Source organism: Loxodonta africana, chromosome 15, assembly GCF_030014295.1.
Source record: "Loxodonta africana isolate mLoxAfr1 chromosome 15, mLoxAfr1.hap2, whole genome shotgun sequence".
Classification (NCBI taxonomy): Eukaryota; Metazoa; Chordata; class Mammalia; order Proboscidea; family Elephantidae; genus Loxodonta; species Loxodonta africana.
In genome coordinates, this window is record NC_087356.1 from 23,371,603 (window position 1) to 23,386,981 (window position 15,379).

The 15,379-nt window shown below is 43.5% G+C and overlaps 1 protein-coding gene across 6 annotated transcripts in view; it reads left to right on the forward strand.

Annotated features, from left to right (window-relative positions):
* The window catches only part of ARHGAP25 (Rho GTPase activating protein 25), a 123,553-nt gene extending 108,842 nt beyond the window's left edge, over positions 1-14,711 (forward strand). For all 6 annotated transcript variants that reach the window (XM_023552716.2, XM_003413657.4, XM_064268674.1 and 3 more), the window contains 6 exons: positions 2,988-3,120; positions 4,254-4,327; positions 6,209-6,330; positions 7,167-7,363; positions 10,142-10,671; positions 13,844-14,711. In XM_023552716.2, the coding sequence (XP_023408484.1) occupies positions 2,988-3,120; positions 4,254-4,327; positions 6,209-6,330; positions 7,167-7,363; positions 10,142-10,671; positions 13,844-14,051 (1,264 nt within the window). In that variant the 3' untranslated portion in view covers positions 14,052-14,711. The remainder of the gene's footprint in view (positions 1-2,987; positions 3,121-4,253; positions 4,328-6,208; positions 6,331-7,166; positions 7,364-10,141; positions 10,672-13,843) is intronic.
* The last annotated feature ends 668 nt before the right edge of the window (positions 14,712-15,379 follow it).

A 15,379-nucleotide genomic window follows, 5' to 3' on the forward strand; every position in this document is an offset into this window, starting at 1 on the left:
TACAGAAACTTAGTGCCCTTTAAACAAAGAACTCCTCACATTTCCCTCTCATGTACCCGTGGTAACCACTAATAACTTTTGTCTCCATGCATTTGCCTATTCTAGCAAAAGAGAGAGGTTTTTGATTTATTACTTACACTGTTCTTCTCATTTAGAATTCTTTATTTCTTCATTCATTCCCTGAGTGAGTTTTGAGTATTGGGGCTGGTCCAGGCAGTACACGGTGGGCTGGTGCATGAACACTGGAGGCAGGGAGACCAGATAGGAGGCTGGGGCAGTAATCCTGGCAAAAGATGATAGCGTTCTGAAACAGATGGTGAAAGTGGGGAAAGATTTAGAGGGATTCACATGGCATATGGATAGTAGAATTGACGGAATTTGGGAGAATAATTGAATGGGGCAGGGGTGGAGGGAAAGACCCAAATCAAACCGGAACCTTGGGTTTAGATTAAGAGAATTGGGCGGACCACAAAGCAGTGTTCCTAAGTGATACCACTTGGGCAAATTATCAGCTGGTTATCTTTTTGCACTTCCTTGGGAATTTTTCCATGTATATTCACAGAGGTACTTTTCCCAGCCTGTCTTCTTCCAGGGGTATTTTTAGGCAGTGACTCAGCAGAATCCCCACATTAAGCGAATGGTTACCACCCCATATTTCCTGGGGCAGTGGCAGGTGGAGCATAGACAGGGCTCTGTGCCAGCCCCTGTCCCCCTTTTGAGGTAGAGAGTTTACAGGCTACAAAGGGGAGCCTTTTCAGAAGACACTTCCAACAACTGGCTGTCCAAAACACAAACAAAATAATTTATTTGAAATGCAAAGACAAAGCTTTACAGCCAAGCCCTAGTGTTTATGTCTCCGCTACCTCTAGTGGCTCCCTTCTCCTCCTATCCAATCCATCCCTCTCTTCTCTCATCCAGGAGGCATTTCTACCCACCCTATTTTATGTTTGGACTCTTTGGGTAGAGTAAATGGTTAAGTGCTCAACTTCTAACTAAAATGTTGGAGGTTCGAATCCACCCAGAGGCACCTTGAAAGACAAGACTGATGATCTATTTCCAAAAAATCAGCCATTGAAAACCCTCTGCAGCACAGTTCTACTCTGACACACATGGGGTCACCATTAGTTGGAGTCGACCTGATGGCAACTGGTACTGGTATTTTATATTCCTCATCACCGAAACCAAGGAGACACCCATTGTCTAGACTTCTTACCACATTGAAATACTACCAGTGTTGCCTCCTAAGAATGCCAGTTTGTCTTGATATAAATAGAATGAGCATTTTTTTTTTACTAATGATCTTCAAGTATATGGTAGATTCAGACTTATTTTCTCTTGTAGCACTGTGGAGTAAATGCAATAACCTTGTAAGCCAAAGGTCAGCAAACTTTTACTTAAAGGGCCATATGTTAAACATTTAAGGCTTTGTGGGCCAAACGGTCTCTGTTGCAACTTCTGAGCTCTGTGGTTGTAGTGTGAAGGCAGCCACAGACCATAGATAAATGAATGAGCGTGGCAGTGTTTCTATAAAAGTTTTTATGGACCCTGAAATATGGATTCCATATGATTTTCACATCATGAGATATTCTTTTTTTTTCCTAACTGTTTAAAAATGTAAGAACCAGTCTTAGCTTGCAGGCCATACAAGTACAGGCAGTGGGCCTGATTTGGCTGGTGGGCCATGGTTTGCTGACCACTGCTGCAAACCCGAGAAGCTAAACTGAAGAGCCTGTGGCTCTTTCAGTCACTCAGGCAATCACATGGATGTTGTCTCCATTCCTGCACCAGGGCCTCCTCTTTCCACCCTCTAAGCTAATACACATGCTGTCTGCTCGTGCTGTACCTCTCTTCTTGGGTAACTCTCCGTCATTCTTCAAGTCTCACCTAAGGATCTGCTATAGTTCCCCAAATCTGGGCTGGGTGCCCCTTTTCCATACTTCCATGCAGTCCTGGGTCCTGTGCTTCCCTTATCATGGAACTGATCACACTCTATTTTCAGGACCTGGTAGTATTTGTCTCCCACACTGCCCTGTGGCTCAATGAGGCCAGGGGTTCTGTGCTCCCCTTAGGTTCATTACTGAAATCCCAGTGCCTGGCATGGCATCTTGAACCTGGCAGGCACTCCATGCTTACTGATCGAATGAATGATTGAGTAAATGAAGGAATGAATCCCAGAATGATTTAGAGCATTCTGGGGGATTGACGATATCAACAAACCATGGATATGGAGACATTAATACATGAAAAGTTAGAGATTAATTAGATAATGCTAAATTTTGAAGTACCAAGTAGCTTGGAGAAAGACTGTAATAGTTAAAAAAAAAAAGTTTAATGAAAAAGTAGACCTTGAACTTACCTTTGAGGCATCTGGGGGAAGAGATGGAGGAAAAAAGTGTTGGGGGTTGTTATTACAGGAGGGAGCATTGGCAAAAATGTTTTGGCTTGGTACATCTTTGTTGTTGTTATTGCTAGTTGCCATCCAGTCATCTCTGATTCATGGTGACCCCTTGTACAACAGAACAAAACGTTGCCCGGTCCTGCACCTTCTTCATGATCATTGGCAAGCTTGAGTCTATTGTTGCAGCCATTGTGTTGTGCATTCCAACCTAGGGGGCTCATCTTCCAGCACTATATTGGACAATATTCAGTTTTGATCCATAGAGTTTTCCACCGACTAGCTTTCAGAAGTAGATAATTAGTCCTTTCTTCCTAGTCTCTTTAGTCTGGAAGCTCTGCTGAAACCTGTCCACCATGGGGGACCCTGCTGGTACCTGAAATACTTGTGGCATATCTTCCATCATCATAGCAATGCACAAGCCACCACAGTAGGGCAAACTGACAGGCAGGTCATGAGATATATCCTTACTACTCTACTCCTCTGAAAAGCTTCCCTTTGGAACCCAGGATTCTATTCAGTGGAGAGCCAGGGTGGCGGTGAGGACAGTTCTGGAGATCCTATTCAAAGAGCATTGCTTTTTGTCTTCCAGAGACACAGATGTACACACAGTGGCCTCCCTGTTAAAACTCTACCTCCGAGACCTCCCAGAGCCGGTGGTTCCCTGGAGCCAGTATGAGGGGTTTCTGCTCTGCGGGCAGCTCATGAATGCGGATGAGGCAAAGGTTTGTAGCTCATTAGAGTTAGTTCTCTTGCTTTGGAAGAAAGTAAAACTGGTTTCCTGAACTCTACTCTGGTAGGCAACAGTAGATAAGGGGGTCCCATACCTTTCTGACAATGACTCCTGCTTTAGACATGCTTCTACCAACTTCTCTCAATCTTGACACATTTGAAAACTTCTTCATCAATGGCAACACACATCTGACAGGGCAGAGGGACCAAGGCCTTTCTTCCTGGTGAAAAGGTGGTGGGGGTGGTGAGAGGGGCAAGTCTATAGCAACCTGTGCCAAGAATTCTCTTGAATAAACTGAGGAGAAGAAAATCTCAGTGTTGGGAATAAGGCAGGCAACTGTGGATGCCCTTGCTAAGTGAATTTGAATACAGAGGGTCTGTACCATGGGATTGCCTAGAGGAAGACAAAGCCGTGGGCACATTTCCTTGAGTTCTGTAAGGAGGAGCTGCTCAGACTTGAGGAGAGCTCCCAGCCCCATGTGAACGTGTGTACTCTCACGAGCCTGCAGTGTCACAGTGATTACAGACTCTACAAGCAGCTGTGGCTGAAAAGAACAAAACCTCCATGTTCTTCCTCTCCCCGGCACATGCATTCCTTATCTCATCATCCCTGATGCTCAAGGTCAGCACAGAGTTGAACAGTCCGACCTTGCACCCACCCATCGGCTTGATCAGACTATCCTAGAGTCCAAGCAGGTCTCAGCAAAGCCATTTTACTGAAAACCCTTCTCAGAACTATCCTCCTCCTCTCACCACTTTTAAAGTGATTTTGAGACATTTGATTATGGTTCAATTTTTAGTGGAGTGTTAAACACCTCAAGCATTCATTCAACAAATTATTGTGTGCAAGAGATGACACGTCATTCTTGCCTTGGAGTAGCTCCCAGCTTCCAGGGGACATAATTACAGACAAAAATAAAAACAAAAATCTTTGAGCCTCTTTATATTATTTTTGCAACTTCCTGTGAATCTGTAATTGTTTCAAACTGAAAATGAAAAAAAAAAAAAAGCTATCGGAGCAGGAGTGACTGCCAAAATGTGGCTTCTGGGCAGATCTACTTATGTTCCACAGTTTCTGCCAGCAAATGGGCAGGCTCCTTTACTGGTGTTAAAAATCTCTTCCCAGGCTCAGCAGGAAATGATGAAGCAACTCTCCATCCTCCCCCGAGAGAACTACAACCTCCTGAGCTACATCTGCAGGTGAGAGTCCCCTGCTATTCATTCCAAGGTGATGAGCCACAGTTTCAGCCATGTCAGAAAGAAGCCCTCTTTGGAGGAGGAAGGAGTTTCTCTGTGAAGTTGGAGATTACTGTACAGACTTTTGGAAGGTCAAGTCTGTTCATAGCACTGAGGTAGCTTCCTATTGCCACAAGATAAGATGAAGGATCACCTGGGAATTCAGATGGCACGAAATGGATGTGCTTCCTCCTTCAGGCCTGCCCCAGTGCGGCCCAGAGTCCTGGGACATCCAAGAGAAACCAGAACCTTTCAGTGTTTCTAGAATTCTCTGCCATCTTCCTAACTCTGAGACAGAATTTAGCACCCCCAAAACATTCATTCCAGGCCACCCTTTTTATTTTCCTCAAACCCTTTCTGGGACGGCCGTGTATCATCTCCATGGAAACATCTAGCAGGTGAATTGATCAGACAGAGAGATTGGGAGCCTGGACTTTCATTCCAGATGGAACTGAAATTTGTCTTTATTTTGAACAAGGAATTAGTTGTGGTTTTCAAATTACAAATGTATCACATGTGTGATTTGGACACTAGGGAATTACACCAATTTTAAAATAAGAAAATGAAAATTACCCACAATCCTCACATCCAGAAAGAATCACTATTAACACTTGGATGTGTTTCTTTCTGTATGTTTTCTGTCTGTGATAGATCATTTCATACATCAGTAGAACTACATGGGAACAATTTTTAAATACAAATTGAAATTACACTCTAACTATCTACACATACATAAACATGTATGTGTGTAGATAGATATGTGTGTGTGTGTATATGTATTTGTGTATATAAACACATATATATGTGTATGTGTGTCTACATATATATACACACATGGGGCCCAGATGGTGCAGTCGTTAAGAGGTCAGACTGCTAACTAAAAAAGGTCGGGAGTTCAAACCCACTAGCTTCTTCTTAGAAACCCTATGGGGGCAGTTTTACTCTGTCCTATGGGGTCAATTTGATAGCAACGGGTTTTATAGTATAAAAATACACGTACATATATTTATACTACTTTTTTTTTTTTTTTTTGCTTAATGTTATGTCATGAGAATTTTTCCGTGTCATAAAACATGATTGTAAAAGACTCCAAAATATTTCATAATATCTCATCATTTGGGCAGACCACTATTACTTTAATAATTTCTCTGTCTCTGTTTGGAATTTCATGTTGTTTTAGTTTACCCATTTTTAAATAGTTTCTAGAGAGAGAGACTATTTAGAAATCCCTTTTCTGATCTGTTCAGGTTTTTTGCAGTGTATCTGAGAGCTTCATGGGTGAACTTTGTGGAAAATTCATTATTGTAAACAGATCTTGTAGTAAAATTTTCTTGTTGGTTATTGAGCACCTACTGAGAGTTAGCAATGCTTGGCACTTTAATTGGAGGGGGAGAGCAAGACGGTGGTTTGGTTCCTCATCTTGGAGACTTTTTCACAACAAAGTTCTCCTCTCAGGAGATTTGGGTGGGACGAGTATTGGGAGCCTAAGGGAGGAGCCTATAAATGCAGGACAAGGGGCAAATACTTGCTTCTGGTCCTTCTAATCTCCTTTTAGCTCCCTGAACTGGATCCTGCCTCCTGCCATGGTTCCTTATCCACCCTCCCAACCCCAACCCACCCTGCCAGCCTCAACCCACCACCAACAGCCCCTCCTGGTCTCTCTTCCTTTGTTGGTCTTGGATCTTTCAGGATCGAGCTAAACTTTTGTGGGCAAAGATAGGCCGATCCCATTCCAAGACCAGGAAGAAATAGGTGGGACCCATCCCTGAGATTTCCTTCGTACCTGGAAGAGCTGCCTCTGGCAACTTCCTGTTTTCCACTGTGAGATTTCTTGGCTGCCCACAGGTTTCTCCATGAAATCCAGCTGAACTGCGCAGTTAACAAGATGAGCGTGGACAACCTGGCCACTGTGATTGGTGTGAATCTCATCAGGTCGAAGGTGGAAGACCCTGCTGTTATCATGAGAGGTATGGCTGGTCCCGTGGTGAAGGCACAGGGGACATATTAACAATTCCCACAACATCACCCATGTGTGTGCACTGCTCTGCAGGTTACCTAGCATTTTCATCTGATTACGTTGTCCAAAACATACCATAGACCTTGAGGTAAGCAGGGCAAGGATTATGTCACTTTCCAGAAAACAGCAGAACAGGGAGTTTAAGAGATTTGCCCAATGCTCATGCAGCGCAAGAATCTGGCACTAAAACTGTTATCTAGTGCTTCTCTTATTACTTTTTAAATACCCCTAGCCAGAGAGGGCAGACAGGTTTTATTTTATAAGCTAACTCACACAAAGCCTGCTTGTAAAGCTGTGTTGAGAAGACTTCCGAGGCTGTGTGTTGCTCAGTGAGCGAAAGTCGTGGCATAAAGTACTGATGTCTGCTCCTGTTGTGGAGAGGCAGTGTGCCAGGCACGTATATGCTCTCTATGAAGCCAATAAGAAAATCGACTGTCATATTGAGGACCACATCAGGAGAGAAAGAGGTTTTCATTTCTCTCCTGTTATCTTACTGATTTTTCCCATCAAAAACTGTTTCAGCAGACTGGAGGCTGAAAATAGCCTTAACAGCTTCTCCTTTCACCCCACTCCGATAACCTTTTTCTATCCCATCCCTTTCACAGCACATCTCCCCACCTCCACAATTAGAAGGATTCCTGTGAGGAGCAAAGTGGCTTCTCATCATCTACGTATGGGGTTCCTGCAGTACCTGTGGGTTTAGAACCATATGGGTGGGAACCCTTGTGAGCGTTCTGTCTCCTGCTGGAGGTCCAGTGCTACAGATACCTTTCTTCTTGCCTCCAGGGACTCCTCAGATCCAAAGGGTAATGACTATGATGATTAGAGACCATGAAGTCCTCTTCCCCAAGTCCAAGGATGAACCCCTGTCACCTCCTGCCCAGAAAAATGACCCTAAGAAGCCTCCAGTGGCCCGAAGCTCTGTGGGCTGGGATGCCACTGAGGATACCCCAATTTCTCGGACAGACAGCTTCAGTAACACGGTAAGATGCCAAGAGCCTTCCTTCTCTCATCTGTCTCTTCCTTTAGTCCAGGTTATTCCATCTAGGAGCTGGTCTAAAGTGGCAACTTGAGGTATTTTGGATAATGCTGTGGCAATGGACCCAGCTGGTGAAAACCCTCTGGAACACATCTTGAAAGCCTGTCCTCTTTTGTGTAGTCTCAGTTGGTGCCCAGTGGCATCCCAGAGGTATGGTTAGTGGTATGTGTGCCAGCCACCCAATGGCTGAACCATGGGGGTTGTCACTGAAGCTCACTCTGAAAGAGAAACCCTTTCAAACATAGTCCAGGAAAGTGCAGTGGGGAAAAAAAAAAAAATTATATATACCATATTGTAAATGTTTTGGTGAGAGTTGTTGAAAAAATTAGCTGAAAGTCCAGAAAGAACCGGTTTCCTGCTAACCCATGAAACGTGATTTCTTTCTGAGAGTATGTGACGAATTCATGTAATATTTCTCATTCTCTGATAACACTTCTCGGCAATGTCAGCCCTTCGTTTGTAATGAAGTGTTGGGGCTCACGTTCCCAGTGTCCAAAAATTCTGCAGACTCTGAAATTTAGATTATTTGAGGGCAATGGTTTACAAAGGTCAAATATTTTTATATATTTATAGGGACACATATTTATAAAAAGGACATGTGAACTTTTTATAGCAGCTGGATTAATGAATTCAAGATGTCTCGCTGCCCAGGTGAATTAAGTTACCTGTGGTACTGTGAATTCTGAGAATCATTAAGTGTTGACGAAAAGGGAGGCAGTGGTAGTGGGGAAGCTTTTTCTTAGGTGACATCCGTCTGCGCACACACATTAACACCCTATGTTTCCAAAATTATTAAAATTTTGAAAATGCTCCTACTCCATCTAGTGAATATCAGCCCAGGAGTCCTTAAGAGTAGCCATTGTTATGGTCATTTGACACGTAGCCACTGCTTAGTGTCTGCTATGGGCAGACACTGTGCTGGGCAATTTAAGTAGATCACCTCAGGACTCCTCACTCCAACTCTGTAGGGCAAAATTTATCATCTATGCTATTTTTCTTTCTTTTTTTTTTTTTAGTTTTATTGTGCTTTAGGTTAGGGTTTATAGCATAAATTAGTTTCTCATTCAAAAATTTATACACGAGCTGTTTTGTGCAATCCACACATTGTATCAGTACTCTCTGCCTTTCCCTTTCCACCTTGGGATCCCTCTATCCATTCCAGATTTTTTTTCAGGGGTGGAGACATAGTTCAATGCATAACAGGTTGCTCTCAGCCCTTTGCACTGAACGAGACTGCAATGAGTAACCTTGACTGGGTCTCATTCTTCGTTCCCGCCGATATATTTCTGGGATAAATTCTCAGAAGTGGGATGGCGAGGCCCAAGAGTAAATGAGTTGGTAATGTCTAATTTTGATAAAAATTGTTAAATAGATATTGTGCCATGTTGTACTCCTACTAGCAGTACATGAAAAAACCTATTTCCCAATGGTTTCACCAACAGAGTTTCTCGTCAAATTTCAAGAGTTTGCCTATGTGATAGATGAGAACTGGTGTTTTAGTCATTTTAATTTTAACTTGGGTTTTCTCCTCTTAGGAGAGAGGTTGTATGTCTCTTTTTATGTCTAAGGGCCAGCTGCGTTTTTTTTTCTCTATGAACTGTCGCATTTTGTTCTTTTTCCGTATTTATATTGGTTGTTGGTCTTTCTCAATTTTTATAAGTTTTATATTTTAGGGAGAGTATCCCATTGTCTGTGATAGCATTGCAAATATTTTTGCCAGTTTGTTATCTCTTTTTTGATTTATCATGTGGTGATTTTTTATTTTCATTCTTTTTGTTTTGTGTATGTATATATATATATATAGAATCCGCCAGGTGCTCCTTGGAAACTCTATGGGGCAGTTCTACTCTGTCCTATAGGGTCGATATGAGTCGGAATCGACTCAACGGCAGTGGGTTTGGTTGTGGTATATATATATATATATATATACATACGCGTATGCATATATAGATACACCTTAGTTTTACACAAATAATGTGCACCTTCTGTATTTGTTTACCAACCACTCACTCTCCTTGTGAGGTGTGTTCAGAAGTGCTGCTATGCCAAATTATTTTACATGTTGTGTAAAAAAAATTAGCATGGCGTACTTAAGAAAATATCTAATGGGGGAAGGAAGTGGCTGACAAACGAACCTAGAAGGTGCACGTTATTTGCGTAAAAATATGAGGGGTGTGTGTGTATAGTTTTCTTCTTCTTTTTTTTTTTTTTGATCGTGCGGATCCCTGAAGGTCAAATTTATCAATCTTTCCATCTTTTCTTTTATGGCTTCTGAATTTTGAGTCATAGCTAAAAAGGCCCGGCCATTCTATGGTTACAAAGAGATCCTAGTTTAGGACTCTTTTTACCACAAATACACAGTTGCTTTTAGTCAGCACTTCACCTCCAGAGCATCATTTCTTGAGAAAATGCCAAGGAGATAATCAACTAATGTGATGAGTTATGAGGTGGTCTTGTAAGTAGGATTCTCATAGCTGTGTATCCAGGAAACATTTTCTTTCAAGTCTTTAATCCTTATCCTGTGAGTATGACACCTGAGTGGGGAAAATGCATACAACATCCATGGCTGCTTTTTCTAGACAGTTGACTAGAAAATCCGTATAACACCCATGGCCATTTTTTCTGGACAAATGTCTAGAAAATCCATATAACATTCATAGCCATTTTTTTCTGGGCAAGCAACTAGAAAATCCATATAATATCTCGTGGCCATTTTTTCTAGACAAGCGACTCGGACACAACCAGCCCCACTGGACTTCAGCCGAGTGATGGGTATCTGGATGACAGCAGCAAACTCTCCAAGGAAAAGCCAGGAGATTGGAAGCTGCAATCTCGAAAAAGGACTCAGACACTCCCTAACCGGAAAAGTTTCTTTACTTCATCTTTGCGTGGCTCCAACAGCAGCAAAGTGGAGGTCTCTAAAAATAAGCTCTGCTCACCTTCAGAAACCAAGGCAGGGGAAGGGCATCAAAGAACAATGTCTCAAGATTTGCCCCACCTTTCAGACTCCCAGCGGACTTCCACTTACGATAATGTCCCTGCCCTCCCAGCGTCCCCTGGGAATGAAGCCAGTTCACCCTCTTCCCAGGCCTGTGACTCCAAGAGAGACTCTCCCGCCAGTCCCAACTCTGAAGCTGGGTCTGGAACAAAGGACTCTGGAGAAGAGGAACTTGAATCTCCCCAGAGAATGGTACAGGAACTACGAAAGGAAATAGAAACACAGAAGCAAGCATATGAGGAACAAATTAAAAAGTAAGTCACATACAAATGGGTACTGAGCAGCCACTGGCTTCTATCTTTAGAAGCAATAGGAACTGTGCTCATTTGCCAAAGAGGTGACATTATAAATCTTTCATTCAGAGAATACAGTGGGAAGTAGCAGTTGAGCTTGAAAGGGTAAAGGATGTGATGCAGTGACTAACTTAGTGAAAACTCTAAATTTTGGGTTATATTTATAAAAATTTATGTCTGGCTTAAGTAGCTTAATAAACTAGTTCCAAATAGTGGCTCTTTAAGAATCAATATATTTTAATGAGTTGAGGAATTTCTGGATTTTTTGTATTAGTCTTATTCATCGATCCACAAATATTTATTGAGCACCTACTATGTACCAGTGGAGCCATGGTGGCCCAGTAGTTAAGAGCTCAGCTGCTAACCAAAAGGTCTGCAGTATGAATCCACCAGCAACTCCTTGGAAACCCTATGGGGCAGTTCTACTCTGTCCTATAGGGTCACCGTGAGTTGGAAACGACTCAAGGGCCATGGGTTTTACTACGTACCAGACACCACTCTAGGTACGGGGGAATAGCACCGAACAAAATAGACAAAAGTTCCTGCCCTTATGGAATTTTCATTCTAGTGGGGACAGACAGACAATAAAAACAAGTAGTTAAAATATATGCTATGTCAGATGATGAAAAATGCTACAGAGGAAAAAAAAAGTGAAGCAGGGAAGTTAGAGCACCCAAGAAGAGGGATCAAATGTTAAAGAGGGTGGTCAGGAAGGCCTCCCTGAGCAGGTGGCATTTCAGGAAAGGCCTGGAGGAGATGAAGGAACAAGTCAGGTCCACGTGTGAGGCAGAGCACTCCAGCCAGAGGGAGCCACAGTGTGGAGGCCATGCAAGAGTGGTGTTGGGGCTGAAGCCAGGGAGAGCGACTGGTAGAAGATGGGGTCGGGGGTACAGGAGGCCAGAGCACAACATGTGGGGCTTTGACAACAACCGTAAAGCCAGAGTGAGATGGAAGTCATTGGAGGCTTTGACCGGACTTATGCTTCAGAGCGTCACTGGCTTTTGACTGAGCACAGGCTGCAGAGCAGCAAACGGAAGTGGGAGACCAGTTAGACAGTTAGTGCCATAATCTCGTGCAAATTCCTAAAATGCTTGGGCATGATTTGTTCTTTTTGGTGGGTAAAGTATTTCCTTGAAATCTTTTTCATGCTACTGATTGACTAGCAAACTTTCATGAGAGAAAACCCATATTAGCACAAAGCATAAAGTAGTGAAATGTGAATTAGTGGGGTTTTCATATTAAGGATGGAGTCCCGGAGTGGTACAAATGGTAAATGTGCTCAACTGCTAACTGAAAAGCTGGAGGTTCAAGGCCACCCTGAGGTGCCTCAGAAGAAAGACCTGGAAATCTACTTCAAAAAAACCGGTGATTGAAAACCCTGGGGAACACAGTTCTACCCTCATGTACCTGGGGTTGCCGTGAGTGGGAGCCGACTTGATGTCAACCTGATTTTTTTTTTCCATATTAAGGACACTTTTCAGTTTTTTCAGACTCAGGTAAGTGAAATGAAGACTTTTGGGAGCCTCTACCCCTTTTTCCCCGGCAGAGGGCTGCCCCTCTAGAGGTAAAATGTAGCTCCTGTGTCTAAGAACCTGAAATCAACAATTTGTGGAATGACAAGACTTCTGTGATGTGTTGGCAGTGAGCCCAGCAGCCCAGAGAAGGCACACACTGCATTCTGTGCCCGAGTGTCATTGATAGTAGGAAAGAGCTGGCTGCCACCACAAGAGCCGCTCATCCTGAATCTAACAAAATCCTCCAGGTTTACCTGTCAGGGGAGCCTCTCATCCACAGCAGATAGAGTTGAATTAACAGTCCAACAGCACCTACTGAAAGCTTCAGGCTTCACATACACCTTCTCATCTAATCTTCACAGCAATCCCATGAAGTAGGAAATATTCCCATGGTACAGAAGGAACTGAGGCTTGAGAATTATCAACAGATTCCTGAAAGTCATACAACTAATCATTACTGTATGAAGGACTGGGATTTGAACCTAGGTCCTCCAGGCCAAGCCCACTCAGTCCTGCCTTTCCCCTGGAATCAGTTGGTCCAGATCTAGCACAGTGTCTCATTGGGATTCTCCCCAGAGTAAGAGGGATGTGGAGAACTTGGAGAGGAAAACTAGATTTGTAATTGGAGGGCTGAAAGGAATGAGATTAATTTAGCTTTAAGAAGAGATAGGCAGGAGTAGACAAGGGTCTGAACCGGGGCCATTACATACAAGGTGGGTCAAGGCCTTTGAATATAGAACCTGAGGCATGAGCTGAAATGGAAACTGAAGTGTCCCTAGGAAATGGGCAGTCATTTGGGGAACATGGGGACAGCACCCCACAGAATGAAATTCTAGAGAAATCTCTAATCATACAGTCTCCCCACAGGCCTGAAGTTCCTTCCTTTAGCTTAAAAATGGAATATGTATGCTCCTTCCCTAAGGGTTAATTTAACATAGCCTGGTGGGGCGGGGGAGGGAGGGCACGTGGGACTACATTAGGATTTTGGTCAGTTAACAATAAAAATCCCAGGAATCGAGGATTCCTGCACACCTGGAGCAGGGAATCAGAAGTGAATGTGGGATTGCTGAGACCACTGCTCCCCAAAGGACAGATCCCCTTGTTCTCCAAGTCTTGATTCTAAGGAGGCCCTTCATAAAAGAAACTCTGGTCTGTGCTCTCAATGGAAGGAGGAAGGGGAGGCACTCATGTGTACAAAGGTGTTGGGAATCCCAAATATGGATAGGGCTTCAGCCAATTGACAGTTTCTATTGAGCAGGACTGATGCAAGCTGCTGAAGGGGTGAAAAATAAATGTTTTAGGGGTGGCTCCTTCTTTCAAAGACTTATTATCAGATGGAAGGCACAAAACATAAAACTGCATGAAAAACAATAATACAAGTGATCTCACAATATGGGGTTAAATGACAAAAGAGAAGCTGAGACATAATCTGGGGGTTCAGGTATCCCGGGAAGTCTATTTTTCCTTCTAAATAAGAAGGACAGGTTGGATATGAGTAGCTGGAGAGTAGGAAAGCCTTCTAATTTAGAAAGTGTGGACAAAAGAAGTTGTGAGGAAGGGTGAAAGAAGAGTCTCGAGTTGATGCCCTGTTTTGTCATTCTTTTCTTTTTTTCCACTAGCCTTGAGAAGGAAAACTATGACGTCTGGGCTAAGGTGGTAAAGCTCAATGAAGAGTTGGAAAAAGAGAAGAAGAAGTTTGCAGCCTTGGAAATCAGCCTCCGCAATGTGGAGCGCTCCCGGGAGGATGTTGAGAGGAGAAACAAGGCCTTGGAAGAAGAAGTCAAGGAGTTTGTCAGATTGTTGAAGGAGCCCAAGACTGATGCATGAGGGTCCTGAGAGTGCCACAGAGACAGCCCAGGAGAAGCCAACCCTGCTGCCTTTCTCAGCGCTCCCTGAGGACTTGGGAGAAAAATTATTTCCTACGAGGGAAAAGACATTTTGGGGAAAACACAAATTCCAGTAAATAACCCACTGGAATTTTCAGGAAGATGAGGGTGAGCAGGCACATATGTGGACATCTATGGCCATTCTTGCTGTATTCAAAGGTTGCATACTGAAATGGAACCTTCCACCACTGGGCGACTATGTCCATTGGAGACATTTGAGGCAGGCCATGTCTCAGGACCCAGGCAACAGATTGGCCCCAACCCAAGGCTGGGCTGCGACAACCCCTCAGTTCTTTGTTTTCTGTGTGAACAACTCACCTAGCCGGATGGCCTCAGGCCACCTCTGAGACACAGGGACAGAACATGATATTCAGCTTTGAGTGTTCACTCATAATGTGTTCTGTTAGGGTGGGGGCTGCACCTGCTAAAGCCAGAACTTCATTCTATCACCCCACCATGAACACATGCTCCAGAGGCTGGAAACTCAAAGCTGTTACTAGACTAAGAAAGAATAAGCAACCAAATTGTATTTATGAAGGCAAATATCAATGGGAAAATTGTATTCAAATAAAGGAAAAAAAAAAAAAAAACTATTGCTAATCCATGTAACAGCTTTGTGATAATTTTAAAGGCACTCTCCCCTTGGGCAGATGTACCCTTTGCCAGGACACGGGCTGGATTTTAGCACCATCCCCCCACCCCCACCCCACCACCTTTCAGTGGCAGGATCTGCACAAGTATATATGGAGGGCCTGGGAGCAAAGGCCCCCACTGTGATGTGCCCTCCTTGGAGACCAGCTGGGGACTTAGATAGTAACAACTAGGAAAATAATATGTATTTTTTCTGTTTCACCAAAATGCAGTCCATTTCACCCTTTAAAGGGAAGTCAGGCACTGGAGAAGAGCTAGGAGAGGGGCTTTCCCAGCAGACAGCAGGCTAGTCTCCTACATTGAGCCAGCTTGGCAGAGGCCCTGGGTGAGAAGTCCAAGAGTCCAGGTGTAGGCCTTGCCATGTAGTTTGATTGAATCTTTTATGGTTTTTGTCATTGTTCTACATAGGTGGTCTCCAAGATCTTTTGATTTTGTACCCCATCCATGGAAAATGTTTGAGCATACACTCCCCCAATTTAAAAAAAAAAAAAAATCTGTTGCTATCGAGTTGATTCTGACTCATAGCAACCCTGTAGGACGGAGTAGAACTGCTCCATAGGGTTTCTAAGGAGTGCCTGGTCGATTCGAACTGCTGACCTTTTGGTTAGCAGCTGTAGC